At 53.1% G+C, this 15,201-nt stretch overlaps 1 protein-coding gene across 2 annotated transcripts; it reads right to left on the bottom strand.

Annotated features, from left to right (window-relative positions):
* Positions 1-220: 220 nt before the first annotated feature.
* On the bottom strand, positions 221-6,285 carry SRXN1 (sulfiredoxin 1). 2 transcript variants are annotated; one of them, XM_037044260.1, is made up of 3 exons: positions 5,777-6,285; positions 4,202-4,314; positions 221-2,482 (listed from the first exon to the last, which is right to left on the bottom strand). In XM_037044260.1, the coding sequence occupies exons 1-3, from the start codon at positions 5,984-5,986 to the stop codon at positions 2,317-2,319; spliced, it is 489 nt and encodes a 162-aa protein (XP_036900155.1). In that variant the 5' UTR covers positions 5,987-6,285; the 3' UTR covers positions 221-2,316. The 2 variants fall into 2 exon arrangements, with proteins under 2 accessions (XP_036900155.1, XP_036900156.1); XM_037044261.1 differs by lacking the exon at positions 4,202-4,314 and having other exon boundaries at positions 5,777-6,271.
* Between the last annotated feature and the right edge of the window lie 8,916 nt (positions 6,286-15,201).

Genomic DNA, 15,201 nt, shown 5'->3' on the forward strand with positions numbered 1-15,201 from the left:
GGGGGCTGGAGGGTATATGAGGCAACCGATCAATGTGTCTCTCCATCTTTCTCCACCCTCTCTCTAAAACTAAATAAATAAAATCTCTTTTTAAAGCAATTTCTCAGGTCCCACCCAGACCTGCTGAACTAGAAACTCTGGGGGTCCCGGGGCCCAGCCACCCATTTTAAGAAACCAGTCTGAGAACCTGAACCACTGGTCTAAAGCAATCACACCCCTCTTTTTACTAAACAATCTTTTATTGCGGAATGATTTTCAATGCACAGAAAAGCTGCCGAGATGGTCCGGAGAATTCCCAGCCTGACCCCACGTCAACACCTTAGGTGGAACTAAGTCGTCAAAGCCAAGAGATTATCATTTTGGTCGTGTCACTGAAATCCAGGCCTATTCCAAGTTCCAGTTTTTCCACGAATGTCCTTTTTTGGTTCTAAGGACCCAATCCAGGATATCACACTGCATTGAGGACTGCATTCCTTTTAAATTCTATTGGTCACCTCAGCCAGCTTTCCCTGGGACAGAGAATGGCTGGGAGAGCTGCTGTCTTCATTGCTGAACCGCGGAGACCAAGGCTTGCAAATGCCAAGTGACCAAGATCCCTTACCAGGGCAGGGCAAACAAGGCCCGCCCCACTCTGTGCCCTTCCTCTAAGTCTCCCCCCCCCCCCGCCGCCCCGGGGACTCCTGGACCCTTTGGAATGTCCCACCTGACCTACCCCATCTCACCAGTGCAGATAATGAGGTGCTCCTCCTGGAGTGGGCCCAGCCCTGGGAGAAACCCACCCCTTGGCCAATCAACTCTTCCCCTAGATTTGAGGCTGGAACAATGTCTGGTGACTTCAGCCTGGGCAGAGAGAGGCCTGCCCTGTGCAAGAGCGAGAGAAACACTGCTATTTGCCTATGCAAATAATGTAGGAAAGATGAAAAAGGCCACATTATTTTCAGTTTCTCTAAGAGGAATAGTCTTGTTTCCCCACCCCCTGGATCTGGACCAGCCTTTTGATGTGCTCTGACCAAAAGAACTTAGCAGAAGTGACGATATAGCAATTCTGGGCCTAGAACTCAAGAAGCTCACGGCTTCTACTCTCGTCCTCTTGGAATCCTGAGGCCGTCATGTGACTAAGCCTGAGCTAGCTTGCTGGAGAAGCCACGTGGAGAACTAGTCATCCAGCCAACAGCCCGCCAACTGCCAGACGAGTGAGTTAGAACATCCTGGACACATCTGAGGTGACAGCTGATTGCATGCAGTTCCAGGAGTCCACCTTGGGTGACATCAGAAACTGTCTAGATGAACCCAGCAGTCCAAACTGCCAACCCACAGAACTGTGGGCAAATAAATGACTTGTTTTGAGCTGCTAAGTTTGGGGATGGTATGTTACACAGCAAAGGCTAACTGATAACAATTATTCATTTCTCTCTCGGTAGTGGGATTCCAATTTTGTTTCTGGAGGCAGTGCGCCAGTCCCAGGAGTTGGGATACAACTGGTCCACTCAACTGTGACAATTCTGTTCCCTGCTGTCTTAGCTTTCTTTGCATGGAGGGGAGACAATGGTGGCTGGTTTGGGCCAAGGAAACCTAAGTGGAAATAGGCAGGGGAGAGAGCAGGAAAAAGCCCTCTGAGAAAGGTTTGACTTTATGGTAGAAGTTGACAGGTCCAGCTGGCTCAGCCCTTCCCTCTCCCCTACCACTTGCTTCCTGGAACATGGCCATGATTCTTGGAGGTACAGCAGCCATCTTGTGACCATGAAGCAACGAGTAATGAGGGAAAGCCTGAAAGGACCACAGAGACGTGCGCCGCACCTTCGCCGAGTTGTTAAGCCAATGTTGGTAGTTGCCTGCCTCTAGAATTGACTCTGTACGGAAACACAAATTTCTCCTTGTTAAACTAGGTTTTCCTTTGCTTAGAGCTCAACGTGTTCCACATAACTGGATATACAAAGACTGGATATACAAAAATGCGGAAGGATCCCTGCCCTTGGTACTCTGGAGCCTGCAGCTTGTGGTTCTCCAAACCCATCTCCCTTCTCATTTCATCCTCTCAATAACCCCTCAAAAGCGAAGACACGACCCATTTTCACAGGGGTGGGAACTGGGCCTCCCACACTGTTCAGCAGTGAGTCCAAGGTCTTGCAGCTAGCAAAGAGGGCGCTTGGTGCCAGACCCTCCACCTTCCAGGCACAAAGAGAACGCCCCCTGCTACATCTTTTGCATGGCCCCGCCCACTGGAGGCCAGGTGTGTCTTTTGGGCTTTCCGGAGTGTTGGCAGGCGGCAAGGAGCCTGCTATTGCAAGTCTGGTGTGGAAGCACCCAGGTACACCCTTAGGTCCGAGATGGTGGACTGAACAAGCTTGGCAGGGATGGTCTCTCGCTGCAGCTGCTGGTAGGCTGCGTAACGGTGACAGCCCCCGAAGGAGTAGAAGTAGTCACCACCCTGGGCTCCTTTGATCCAGAGGACATCGATGGGGGGCACGCTGTCTGGGTCCTCCTGGAGAGAAGAGGGTGCAGGGTACGTGAGTACGGAACAATGCCTGACAGTTCGCACCGCAGACTTTGCTAGCCTGTGTTGAGCTCCCACAGGGGAGCACAGTGGCTCATGCCAGCTCGTGGGAACCACTGTCAGATATTCAGGAATTCTGTGAGTTGGTTGACATCGCCTTGGTAGCTTGAAATTCAGCCATGGTGAGAGTATTTACACCAGGGAAATGGGAAGGCGCTACAAATCTGGGCTTTTCCTCCCTGGAAACCAGCTCATTAAACATTTATCAACATACCACATGCGTAGATATCTGCACACATGTACACACACACCATACATCTCTCTGGCACCATCCTAGACTCCGGGCATACGGTACAGCCAGGATGAGACAGACAGAGCCCCTGCCTTCCTGGGCTTCAGTCTAGCGGGCCAAATGGAAGGAAGAAGTGAGTGTTAAAGAGAGAAATGCTAGGAAGACAATGACGCGGGTTGCCATGCCACGGGTGGGGGTCCACAGGCCTCTCCGAGGTGACAATGGAGCAGAGAACTGAACACAGAGAAGCCCACTTGGAAGGACAGAGTCGGAGTAGTTTAGAATAAGGGCCTGACACTCATGTTCAAATCTCAGCTCTGCTACTTAACAGCTAGGCGACCTTGGACAATTAATCTCTTTGTGCCTAAGTTGCCCCATCTATCGATGGCACAAGCAAAGTGCTCGAGGACAGATGTGAGGGAAGATCATTCCGGGCAGAGGGGACAACAAGGGCAAAAGGCCCGAGGCAGGAACAAGTTGACTGTAGTGGAGGTGTCGAAAAAATGCCAGCCGACCAGAGGGCACTCAAGGGGGACTGCGGAGAAGAAGTCAGAAACGTCGGCAGGAGCCAGCCCACTCGGGCTTGTTTCTAAGAGCCATGGCTGGGCCCTGGAGCATTTTAAACAGGGGAGGGTGACAGGATCTAATGAACATTTTGTGAAGTTGTCACAGGAAAGCAGGCTCCGTGGGGTGGACAAGGGCAAAAGCAGGCAGGGCAGAGATGAGGCCTCAGCAGGTGTTCAGTGGAAGACACTGGCCTGGGGGAGGGGTGGTGGGAAAAGGGAGAGGCGGACAAGTTTGGGGCATGTTTAGGGGGCAGACCTCACTCGACTGGGGGAAGGGGTGAATGTGAGGAGAAGAGAAGGAGAATCTAAGTTGACTACCTACTATGGGCCTACAGCCTGCTGGAGAGTGGGTGGTCCTCTAAGTAGGGAAAACCAGAGGCAGGGCTGGGTGGGGGTCACCGCATGCACGCCGGGGAGACCTCAAGTGGGAGCTGCTTGGAAGTCCTCCCTCCACTGGCCCATGGGCTCTCCTTTATTATGCTGCTTTGATGGATCCATTTATCCACGTATTCCAGAAATGATTATTAAGCAGTTATGAGCAGTCAGGAGCCAGGGCTCCGGAACCAGGCAAACCTGAGTTTGAATCTCAACTCCTCCAAAGAGCAGCAGGGAGACCCTGAGCATCATCCCTAACTGGTACCATGGGAATAAGATGCCCTATAGGGCTGCTGGTGAAGGGTTCAGAAGCTGGTGCAGGGAGGCCCAGAGTGCGGCCTGCCAGGCAGTAGAGCACTGACTAGGGGCATCTGTGCTGGGTGCTGGTGGCGTGGTGGGCGGTGGATGGACAGAATAACAGCTCCCCAAAACAGCCACATCCTGCTCCCTGGAGCCTGTGAATATGCTACTTACACGGCATAGGGGACTTGGCAGATGCAATTAAGGATCTTGACAAGGGAGATGCTGCTGGCTTTGAAGACAGAGCAGAGATGCTGTGAGCCAAGGCATGTGGTGGCTTCTAGAAGCTGGGTAAGGCAAGGAAACGGATTCTCCCCAAGAGACTCTGGAAAGGAATGCACCCCTGCTGACAACTTGATGTCAGCGTGGTGAGACCCAGTTTGCACTTCCGACTAGAGAATAACAAGATGTATTGTTTTAAGCCACTAAGTTTCTGGTACTTTGTTACAATAGGCATAGAAAACTAACTGGCTCCCATCCACATAGAGCGTGTAGTTCTAGCATGGAAGGCAGGTGTTTTAACAACTCATTAAAACCCAGAGTGACCAGAACTATGCTGGTGGGCGTGTGGGAGGCTAGGAGCCCACAGAAGGCCCCTAACCCAGGATGGGCCGTCAGGGAAGACACTGACCCTGAGACAGGAAGACCGAGGGGTTTGAACTAATAAAGAAGGGATGGAAGAGTGTTCCCGACAGGGTAAGAAGCCCCTGCCAAGGCCCAGGGTGGGAGACAGCGTGCAAGACCAGATCCTCCACGGACAGCCAGGCACTGTGCTAGTGCTGAGGAAACAGCCAGGATACGACTTCACATGAGGTGGGGCAGACAAGGAAACACCAACAGATAAATGTGTCATGTAATTCCATGTGGACACAAGTGCTTCATGGGGAGATACCTCAGGTTAAGAGGACAGAGAGAGAGGCCAGGGCTCCATGAGGCCCGATGGACAGGGAGGCGGAGAGCGAACCAAGTGCGGGCACAGGCCCCGTGGCCGCCTGGGGAAGCAGTTCCAGGCAGTGGAACCGCAGAGCAAACCCTAGGACTGAGAAGCATTGGGGGGAGCTGTAGAGGTGTTTGGCACAGCCTTGGGTCTCATATGGTCACTTTCCAAGGGTCTGAGGGAAGGGGACAAGATGCCTCGCAGGCCTAACCTGACACATCGGGCCCCTCCCCAAGTCCCTGCCAGGATCCCCACCTGCATTCTCGAACATCTTCCTTCATTGATGGGGCTGAGCCCATCCTCGCCCTGTTCCAATTCAAACAAGGCCCTCCCAGCGGACAGGACCTGCCGGTTTCTTTGCCACTCCCATGCACAGCCAGAGGTGACAGCACAGCTTATCTCCAGGTAGTATGGTGGCCATGATGCTGGGCACTGGGGCCAGGTTGTGCCACTTTCTAAGTGACCTTGAAAAAGTTGCTTAAATCCTCCCATGCCTCAGTTTCCTCTTCTGTAAGAGAGGAGCAATAGTAGTATCTACCTCATAGTGTTGGCATGAAGAAACCAAGGCACTTAAAACTGCTACTGGGCGTTGCAAGTGCTATCTTTATGTTAGCGATCCTTATTTTAACTATCCGGTCAATCCCCTGCTTGCTCAAGTGAGGCAAAAGAGGCCCAGAGAGGCCCAGCCACTTGCTCAAGGTCACACAGCAAATAGAGTGCTCCGGCGGAGCCAGGAACCAGCCCCCTCTAGCGTCCCGTGCGACCTGCCTCCTCCGGCACCCTCCCTCCGACGGGCGTCCCCGGGGCCTCACCCGGATTGTGTCCACGAGGCTTTGCACTTTGGCTGGGTCCAGCACAGACGGCAGCGGCCGGATCAGCACGCTCAGTGGCACGTTGTGCACCGCGGCGATGCAGCCCGAGTGGATGCTGCCACCCTGCGCGCCACCGCTGGGCCCGGGTCCCTCGGGTGCCCCCCGGCCCACCTCGGCCCTACTCAGTGCTCCTCCTGCGCGTAGTCCCATTGCGCCGCCGCCGATGGCCGTGCCGCCTCCTCCCTCACCCTCCCTGCCGGGACTTTAACCCGGCCGGGACGTACCATTTCTCGAAGGCCGGCGGGGGCCCGGGTCAGGGTGCCTTTCTCCCTATACCCGGCGGTGGTCCGGTCCCATCCAGGCACCCCACAACCCGACGTCGGCTCGGCTTGCTGGGCGCTGCGGAAGCCGTGCGGGGCTCGGGCTCTCCGCTGGGGGGCGCCTCGTCCTCTCCCCTCTGCCGCGTGGAGTCCCGGGAGTGGAAGCGCCCGGACCGGCTGACTCAGGGTGAGTCTGCAAGTCGTGGGCCTAGAGAGCGCGGGTGACTCACAGTCCGGGGTGACTCAGGCCCGCGGGGTCGGGGCGGGGACAGGGGGCGGTGACCGAATCTGTGGAGCGAGGATGAGTCGGCAAAACCCACAGTACTTGGCCGCGGGGCAGTCAAAACTCTTCGGATAATAGCCCTGGAGGTGATAATAATAAGGACAACAGTGACTGTATGGATCTGCTGCTGAGTCAGACACTGTCCTAAACACTTAGGATGTGTATCAACGTAGTTAAACCTTGAAACAACCCTGCAAGGTAGGTAGGATTATTGTCCCCTCTTTGCAGATGAGGAAACTGAGGCACAGTGATTTGCCCAAGTTCATGGAGCTAGGAAGTGGCTGAAGCAGGGTTCAAATCCAGACAGGCTGGCTCCAGGGTGCACCCCCTACCCCACCCCTGGTTGCCTCCGTTCAGCAAAAGTAACGGTCACAAGGAGCCTTCTGATGTTGTGCTGAAAGTGTGTGGGCACTGCCCTGAAGTTCCACACTGTCTCATTAAATCCCGACATCACCCCTGGTGGTTGTGGAACTGCGTGGCTAAGGTACAGCAGCTGAAAATGAAAGTCCGTTCATCTGAGCCCAGAGCCTGGGGCCACTTAACCACAGACAACCTGCTTACAGATGGGGACCTTGAGCCTTCAGAGATGGTGGCAATGACTTGGATCCAGTCGTGCTGCCAGCCCCATTCTTCTGTGTTTAGAGCCCCCTGTTCTCTTGGCCCAACGTTCAGCACCCAGTGTCCTCTGGGGCCAGGGAGAGGTAGGCAGAGGGTCCGGGTTTAAATCCCAGGTTTTTATCAGCATCTGTGTGGACATGGGGGCTTTGGCACAGGTTGGCCTGGGTTCATGTCTCATCTGGTTGGTCCCTAGCTGTGTGGTCAGAGGCAAGTTGCTTAAAGTCTCTGACCCTCAGCAGTCTCTTCTGTAAGTAGTTGTGGGGAAATTTGGGGGACACTCAGAGATAATGGCTGATGGAGGGCAGGGCAGGGGCAGTAAATGAGTGCTTAGCGGTTGGCCAAGTACATAGTGGTTTTATCATGAACACCCAGAATGCTTAAGGAGAGGTTATTTTTGACTGAGGATGTCAGGAAAGGTTCCCTGGAGGGAGGCATCCAGACGGGGAAAATGGCGTGGCCCTGGAGCAGGAGGGGGAAGAAGCAGGTGATGGTTTAGGGTGTGGGCTCGGGAATCCCTCGAATGGCGTGGATTTGAGTCCCGGCTCTACCACCGCCCGCCAGCTGTGGTATCTGAGGGCAGGGGCGGTTATTCAACTTCTCTGTGCCTCAGTTTCTTCCCTGACTTTCCAGGCAGAGTAAGTGAGAAGAACATGGTGTAAGTGTTTTAAAAGGTTCCTGGCGCTAGAAAGTACTGGATGAAAGGCAGATATGAAGGACATTCCAGACACAGGGTCAGCTTGAGCAAAAGCAGGGAAGGTGGGACAATTCCAGATCTGGCTGAAGACAGGCGTGTCTGGCTCGGTGGTCCTCCCCACCCTGACGGGCACCTGCATGGGCAGTGCACAGTCACCCTCTCAGCTGGAGAAAACCAGGAATGGTACCCACTGCCGGGGGGGGGGGGGGAGGCGGGGCAGGGGCTGCCACGCGAGCCAGTTACTGACGCTTTCTGAACCCCGTACAGAATGGAGCAACGCTGCCCATTGCTCAGAATTAGGAATGTGAATTGAGAAGATGTACGTAATAAGTGCCCAGCGTGTGACATCCATTTTACTTTTGAAGATGGCTTATGCTGGGTTCTCAGTCTCTTGCAAGCCTTAGAATGCTGAGGCCCTTAAAATGTAACCCCTGTGAGCAACTTACTCATACTTTGTTTCTGGAAGTAGAACTGATACCCACACCTCAGCCCCAGAATTATGGAGAGTTAGAGAATTTCATCAAGAGGGAAGTTGTCGCTTCTAGAACCACTTTCTCGTGACTTCCTCAATAAGAAGAGGCAGGAGAACAGCATCTGGAATGGAAAAAAGGGGGATTTGACCTGAATCTCTCACTGTGGTATGCCCAGTGAGGCCCCCCACTCTTGATATCAAATTCCATATGGTAAGATGCCTGTGGCTCAGCTCAAAATGGCTTAAATGTTAATTAAAATTTGTTTGTTTCCAAATATGTTTGGAGGTAGGTGTATCCATGGTTGGTAAAGTAGTTGATCACTGTCATCAAAGACCAAGGTTCTTTCCATCTTTTTGTACCGTCAGTCCCCATTTTCTGGTTTTTCTCCTCAGACCCGCCCCTTTTGGTCCCAAGATGGCTGCTGTGGCTCCAAACATCACATCACCATAAAACAACTTTTAAAGGTAGAAGTTAAGATATCCCTTTGGGCCTCCTTTCTTAACAGTGAAGAAACCTTTACTAACCACTGATTACCCTTTTACCCCCTTGCCCAGGAGCCTTTTTCTCATAACTCATTGCCGAGAATTATATCATGTCTGTGCCTAAACCAATCCCTGGCAAGGGAAGTAGAGTTACCAAGGTAGGCTTAGCTTAACTCTCATTCACCTATGGGCTTAAGAGGGTCTACCTTCTACCGGAGTTCATGGTCCTTGATCTCTGAACACAGCCGGCAAGGCCTGGTAGCTGCAACCTGAACCTGTGCAGAACCTCCTTTCCCCACTCTCAAGACTGTGTGGTTGGTGGGCCAGACCCCACTGTTGGGGGTGGGGGTGGGGCGTGGCGGCAAAAAGAAAGGAGGACCTGACCAGGCCTGCCCAATAGCGATTGCATTGTATTGGCCCACCTGTCCCTAAATCAGTGAGACTGGGACTCCAGCGTCTTGTCGGGTTTAATATAGGGCACCTTCCTCGGGGGCTAATGTAAGTCTGGAACTGGAAGCTGGAGAAGATTTGAGACATACACAATATCCTTTTGTTTTAGTTTGGATTCTCTCAGAAGGAGACCCCGAGATAAAAACGTGTGTGAAGGTCGTTTCTTTGGGAGATGTGCTAGTTATTATCTCCATAAAACAAACCACTCCAGAATGCAGTGGCCCAAAACAACTGTTTTATTATCACCACGAATTCTGGGTCACGAAATCAGACAGGGCTCAGTGGGGGCTGCTCGTCTGTTCTCTGCAATATCTGGGCCATCAGCTGGGAGGTGACGGGCCAGCTGGGGCTGGAATCACGCGGAGGTGACTTCATCTACACGGCTGGCAGATGGTACTGCCTGCCAGCCGGAACACCCCCGCGTGACCTCTCCGCGTGGCCTGGGCTTCCTCATATCATGGCGCCAGCTTCCCAGAGCTGCCGCCCCAGGAAAACCTGGCAGAAGCTTCATGGGCTTTTCCAGTCTGGTCTTGGAAGCCATACAGAATCATTCTCGCAGCATTTCTATTTGCAGGTGCTGGCACAACCCCATCCTCTTCCCCCGGGCTCAAGGGACAGGACAGAGACTCCACCCCTTGATGGTAGAGTGGCAAGGTCCTGAAAGAGCCTGTGGGTGGGAAGTACTGTCGTGACCGTCTTAGAAGACACATCTGCTATAGGGGACGATCCCAGGAGTGACGAGGGGAGAGGGAGGTGGCAATAAAGGGCACAGGGAGGAGCAGGTCAGCTTGGTGGCCGGGAACTGGGACTCATTCCTCCTGGGGACGCTGAGAAGAACATCACACATCTCATATCAGTCGGCACTGTCCCCCTGAGGAGCAAGGGGTAGGGGTGGGGCTGGGCCTTTTTTGTTCACTGACTCCTGTCCTTTATCGGTTGTGGGTGGCCTGAGGATGTTCAATCTTTGCCATCTCTGGCTGCCTGGCACTCAAACTTAGCAAGCATCTGAGGACTTGGAGGATGAAGCTGCCATTTACAGTGGCCTCAGAGGTGGCCAAAGGGAATAAAGGGCAAGACATCAGGACCTTTCTTTTCTGTCCAAAGCCGGATCCATGTTTATTGTTTGCAACCGAAGGCCCTGAGCACCTGTTCTCCCCCTCCTGCTCCTGCGCTCCCTGCCCACCCCCTCCTCTTTCATTGCTGACACAGAATCTGGTCCCTCAAGCGTGCATTTGGGTATGTGAAAGACTTCCGAGTGTCTGGGAGACAAAAGGATTTCTGTGCCACAAAAGGAACATTAAAATCTTATATTCCCCTACTGCTAAAATGCTCTAGTCCGTTTCTACAGCTTGGCTTACAGGGTTCTGCCCTGTTGCTGGGTGCCATTCTTTCTGGGTTTTTTTTTCTCCCATCTCCTCTTTGTCACCTCTACCAACCTGTAAGTTCCTGTACTTATTTTAGGCAGAAAGTGTGTCTCTTTCTTCTGCAGCTTCAGTGCCTGCTAGCCATCTCCTTGAGGGTCTTGAGGCCACTTTGTGCTTACACTACTTCTCCTCATAGTCACAAAATGACTGCCAGTTCCAACTGGGCCAACCTCCTTCTTTGTTCATGTCTTGGTTTAGGCTGCTATACCAAAATCCCATAGATAGGTTGGTTAATCAACACTTATTTCTCACAGTTCTGGGGGCTGAAAGTTTGAGGTCAGAATGCCAGCAGATTGGGTGTCTGGTGAGGTCTCACTTTCTGGTTCTTTTTGCTGTGTTTTCACATGGTGGAAGGGGTGGGGGAGAGGTCTCCGGGGTCTCTTCTTATAAGGGCACTAACCCCATTCATGAGGGCTCCACCTTCATCACCCAAAACACCTCTCCAAAGCTCTACCTCCAAACACCATTGTGTCGGAGGGTTAGGATTTCAACATATGAATTTTATTGGAACACAAACGTTCAGTCTATGGCAATTTGCATCCAAGGGAAAAGAAAGAGAACCTGTCCCCAGCAATGATGGAATTAAAAATCTTTTCTCCTCTGTCTGATTGGGCTAGCTTGAGTCACATGACCACCTGGGACTAACATTCTCTGGGGACTAGCTCTGTGCTCCGCTGCTTAAATACAGGCGCTGGGACCTGTCAGCCCACTGGGATTGGCGTGGAGGAGGCCCGTCAGCCACAACACAGGAGCCAGCCTCTTCTGAGGCACCTGGATGGGCTAAATGATGGGCGGGTGTCAGAAAGGGTGGTAAGGAAAGGGTGGAGCCAGGGCCTGAGTGTCAAGGACAGGTCCCCTTGGCCCACCTTTGATTTCAGCCTGCGTGGTGGTGGGAAGGTTTATGCAAGCCAGGGCTCGCCTATGGCTGCCCATTGCCCCCACCCAAGTCTCCTGTGTCCCCACCTTTCCCATCCCCGCGGGAGCTCTGCCCACACGCTGGCGCATCCCAGAGGTGCCAGCGTGTTCCCCAATGGAGGCAGGAGCTGATGAGGAAAGGCCAGTCTCCATCGTCACAGGTGGGCGTTCCAGACTGTTCGGACCCTCCTGGACCCCTCCCAGAGACCATAGTGCCCAGGCCGGTGTTGCAGCAGCAGGGTCACTAATACACCCTCTGTCTCTTTCCCGCCCCCTCACTCCTGCTTCCCGGGACCACCTCCCAAGTAGACACCCGCACTCAAGTCTTGGGCAGCTATTGGGGAACCAAAATTAGGGCGAAGGGGGAATGGCGCAGGTCACCCCAATGGTTCTGTACCTTGCCTGGGTTAACATCACACGCATCTTTCTAGATGTGTGACCTTGGGCTGGTCCCCTGTCTGTGCCCCAGTCTCCTCACCTGCAAACAGGCCGTAACATGGCACCTCGTTTGTGGGGTTGTTGGGAGGATGAAAAGGAAGTCCCTACAACAGTGCCCAATGCATTGTAAGTGCTCAGTGAGTGTGAGCGGTTTGATTACTTTTCAGGGGTGTCCAGCCTTTTGGCCACACTGGAACAAGAAGAGTTGTCTTGGGTCACACATTAAATACATTGTGACACGTGATCACAAATACATCGCATAATGTTTTAAGTAAATTCGCGATTTTGCGTTGGGCCGCACTCACAGCCTTCCTGGGCTGCATGCGGCCCGTGGGCCGCAGGTTGGACACCGCTGTATGAATAGGTCTTTCGTGTCTGCCCTTCTAGACCAGTCTCGATGTATCAGCCAAGACTCTGGTTTGCGAGTGAAGAAAGCCAATGTGCATTAGTTTAATGGAAGTGGGAACCCTCGGCTACTCCCTTTCCTGGGGGGTGAAGCAGGGCCTCAGGGCTGGGGTGGGCCCTTTCGGTCACTAGGGGCGTGGGCCCTTTCAGTCTGTGCGCTCCATCATTTTAGAGTGGGGTTCCCATTCTCAGGGCTGCCTGCTGGTTCAGGAGCACCGCTGCCGCGCCAGCCTGGAAGGAGGCGGAGAAGCGGAGAGGCAAAAGGACAGATGACCTCCTCCTTTTTAGAATGCTGCCTCTCAAGTTTCGTGGAATACTTTCTCTTGCAAGTTGTTGGCCAGAATTTGGTCACTTAGCCACTCCTGGCTGCAAGGGCAGCTGGGATATGTAGTCTTCAGTCAATGAAGCACATGCTAGGCTAAAATTGGGGTTGTTTTACTAAGGAAGGAGACAGCGGAGATGGATAAGTAGCTATCAGTCTAAGCCACAGCTCTCAAGTTACGAGTCTAATGACTCAGAGAAAGGGAGACAGAAAATTTCCGAGTTCTAGTCAGATGACCACATCTGAACCAACCAGCCGTGACCATTAGGGACAGACACTTTTTTAAAAAAAAGCACAAGCAACCATAGTTGATTATCACTTAAATATATGTTGTTTACTAAAAAATAATCACTGGTCATCTGCTCTTGCCTGGGCTGCTGTGCTAGACCCAGGGCATTTAATGATGAGCAAAAAGACATTTCAGTTTCTGCCTTATGAAACTTACAGTCTAGTGGGGGAGACAGAGGCGACCAAACGATCATGCCGATCGATGGAAAGGTGTACATGGATGTAGGTGTTGAGAACAAAAGCGTGTAGTTCCCAAGGAAGGATGGCGACAATGGCACTGCAGATGGAGCATGTTATTAGCGGAGAGAACAGCATGTGCAATGGCCCTGTGGCAGGAGGGAGCAACCTTGCTGAAAAGAGGCAGCAGGAACTCAAAGAGCAGAGGGCACTGGTCGAAGATGCAGCTGGAGCGATGGAAGGAGCCAGACCAGGTCGGGCTTCGAAGCTGCCCTAAGCAAGTTGCACTTCTCCCACACACTGTGCGAAGTCATGGGAGTATTTTGAGCCAAAGAATAGAGACAGAAGTCACGTGATAAGATCTGCATTTTAAAAAAGATTCCCTGTGGCTGCTGTGGAGGGAGGATGGAAGGTGTGGGAGGCGAAATGGGCCCAGGGAGGACAATGAGAAGGCCGGTCCATTTGTCCAGGTGAGAGATGATGGCAGGTGTGGACTGGGCTGGAGACTGAGAAGACAGAGAGGAAAAATCAACAGAACCTGGGGATGGATTGGATGGGAGGGGAGGGGAGACAGGGCTGGGAGAGAGGACTTCTGGGCTTCGTGGCTGAAAGGCTAGGTGGCTGCTTGTGCCGTTCACGGAGGTGGGAAACCGTGGAGGAAAACCAGGTTGGGGCTGGCTCCAGACTGGGGCTGGCCTGTGGTGCCTCTGGGACATTCCTGTGGAGGTGGCCGGCAGGCAGATACGGATTTGCAGCTCAGAGAGGAGGCTGGAATTGAAAGCCTAAATTTGTGAGTCATCTGCCTGTGGCTGGAAATGGAAGTCGTGGTGTCATGAGATTACGTCATTCGTAATCATGAGATTACTAATGTACAGTGAGAAGAGGAGTCTAGGAGAGGGCCAGGAGCACAAACTGGAACCCAAGGAGGAACGGGAAGTAGGTTCCTTTCTCCAGTACAGGCTGAGTGGGGCAGCCAGGCAGGTAGGAGGAGAACCGGAGTGTTGCTTCCTGGAGACCTTTGAGAGAATTGTGGAAAGCGAGCTGGACTGGTATTCCGGTTGAGGTGATCCAGGCTGCAGGCAATAGCACCCTGGTTCAGCCGACTTACACAATGCAGACATTTGGGTCACTCACCACAAAGTCCAGAGGCAGCGCACACTGAGTGGGTTTCAGGGTGGCCTTTCCCACGACTCCCGGAGGTCATCGGGACGAGCGCTTTTCCCATCTCTCTGCTCTGCCATCCAGGTTGTGAGCTTCATGCTACCAACCAAGGCTGGTTCCCTTCATGGTCACGGGATGACATGCTTCTTTGTTTATGCAGGGGGAAAGAGACCTCATTCGCCTCCTTTCTCTTAAGAGAGGGGAAGAAGCAAAATTCCCCGTAAGCTTCCAGCAAACTTCTCCTTAAGTCTAATTAGTTAAAATTGAGTCACATCCCCATTTCCCGACCCATAGGGGATGAGACTACTCTTGGACCAGTTACGAACACCCCTTAAGCTGATGACCCCAAATTGCGTGGCTTCCAGTCAAGGAGGGAAGGATGGGATGGATGATGGACCTACACCTGGGCCGATACGGTCCATTCCCATCTCCCTGTAGGGTGCCTTCCATATTGTGTGTTGGAGAATTAAAACTACATTTCTCAGACTTCCTTGCAGCAGGGAGACTGACAGTGAATTAGGTCCTGCCAGTTAGAATTGTTTCTGTGGGGTTTGGATGGCGAAGCGAGCAGGGCCATTTCCTTACTGCCTTTGTGTCTTACCACTGGCAAGATGGTGGTGGAGGCGCTAAGTTCCCCTGTAACACTGTTCCAGGGTGAGCCACACCAGGGTGGTAGGAGCCGGGAGAAGTTACAGAGGCAGCGGCAGGGGCTTCTGGATCCCTGGGTCACACCTGCTGGGCGGTTCTTGAACTTGGACTGCAGCCTCCTGACCACCCCCGTGTGCTTGTGGAAGGGGCAGCGGCTCCCTTCCTGGGCCAGCTCTGTGGGGCGCGCTGGGGCCCAGCTGAGGGCCTTCAGCCCTTGCAACAATCTTTGTCCGCAGCCAGTTCCCTGTGTTAACTACTTTTCACTTCAGGGAGATTTAATACAGGAATGAGACATTGTAAAATGCTGCCAGAGACTGGGTTCCGTTT

Source organism: Sturnira hondurensis, unplaced genomic scaffold (genome assembly GCF_014824575.4).
Source record: "Sturnira hondurensis isolate 20B ecotype Veracruz unplaced genomic scaffold, ASM1482457v3 Scaffold0004136, whole genome shotgun sequence".
NCBI lineage: Eukaryota > Metazoa > Chordata > Mammalia > Chiroptera > Phyllostomidae > Sturnira > Sturnira hondurensis.

What these genes read in the sequence shown, in the direction of transcription:
- SRXN1 (XM_037044260.1), bottom strand. Translation starts at nt 5,986, where the DNA reads ATGGGACTACGCGCAGGAGGAGCACTGAGTAGGGCCGAGGTGGGCCGG. An exon ending in GCCTCGTGGACACAATCCGG is followed by an intron (nt 4,315 to 5,776) that starts GTGAGGCCCCGG and finishes TGCCTTACCCAG; the next exon opens with CTTCTAGAAGCCACCACATG. An exon ending in TGCCAAGTCCCCTATGCCGT is followed by an intron (nt 2,483 to 4,201) that starts GTAAGTAGCATA and finishes TCTTCTCTCCAG; the next exon opens with GAGGACCCAGACAGCGTGCC.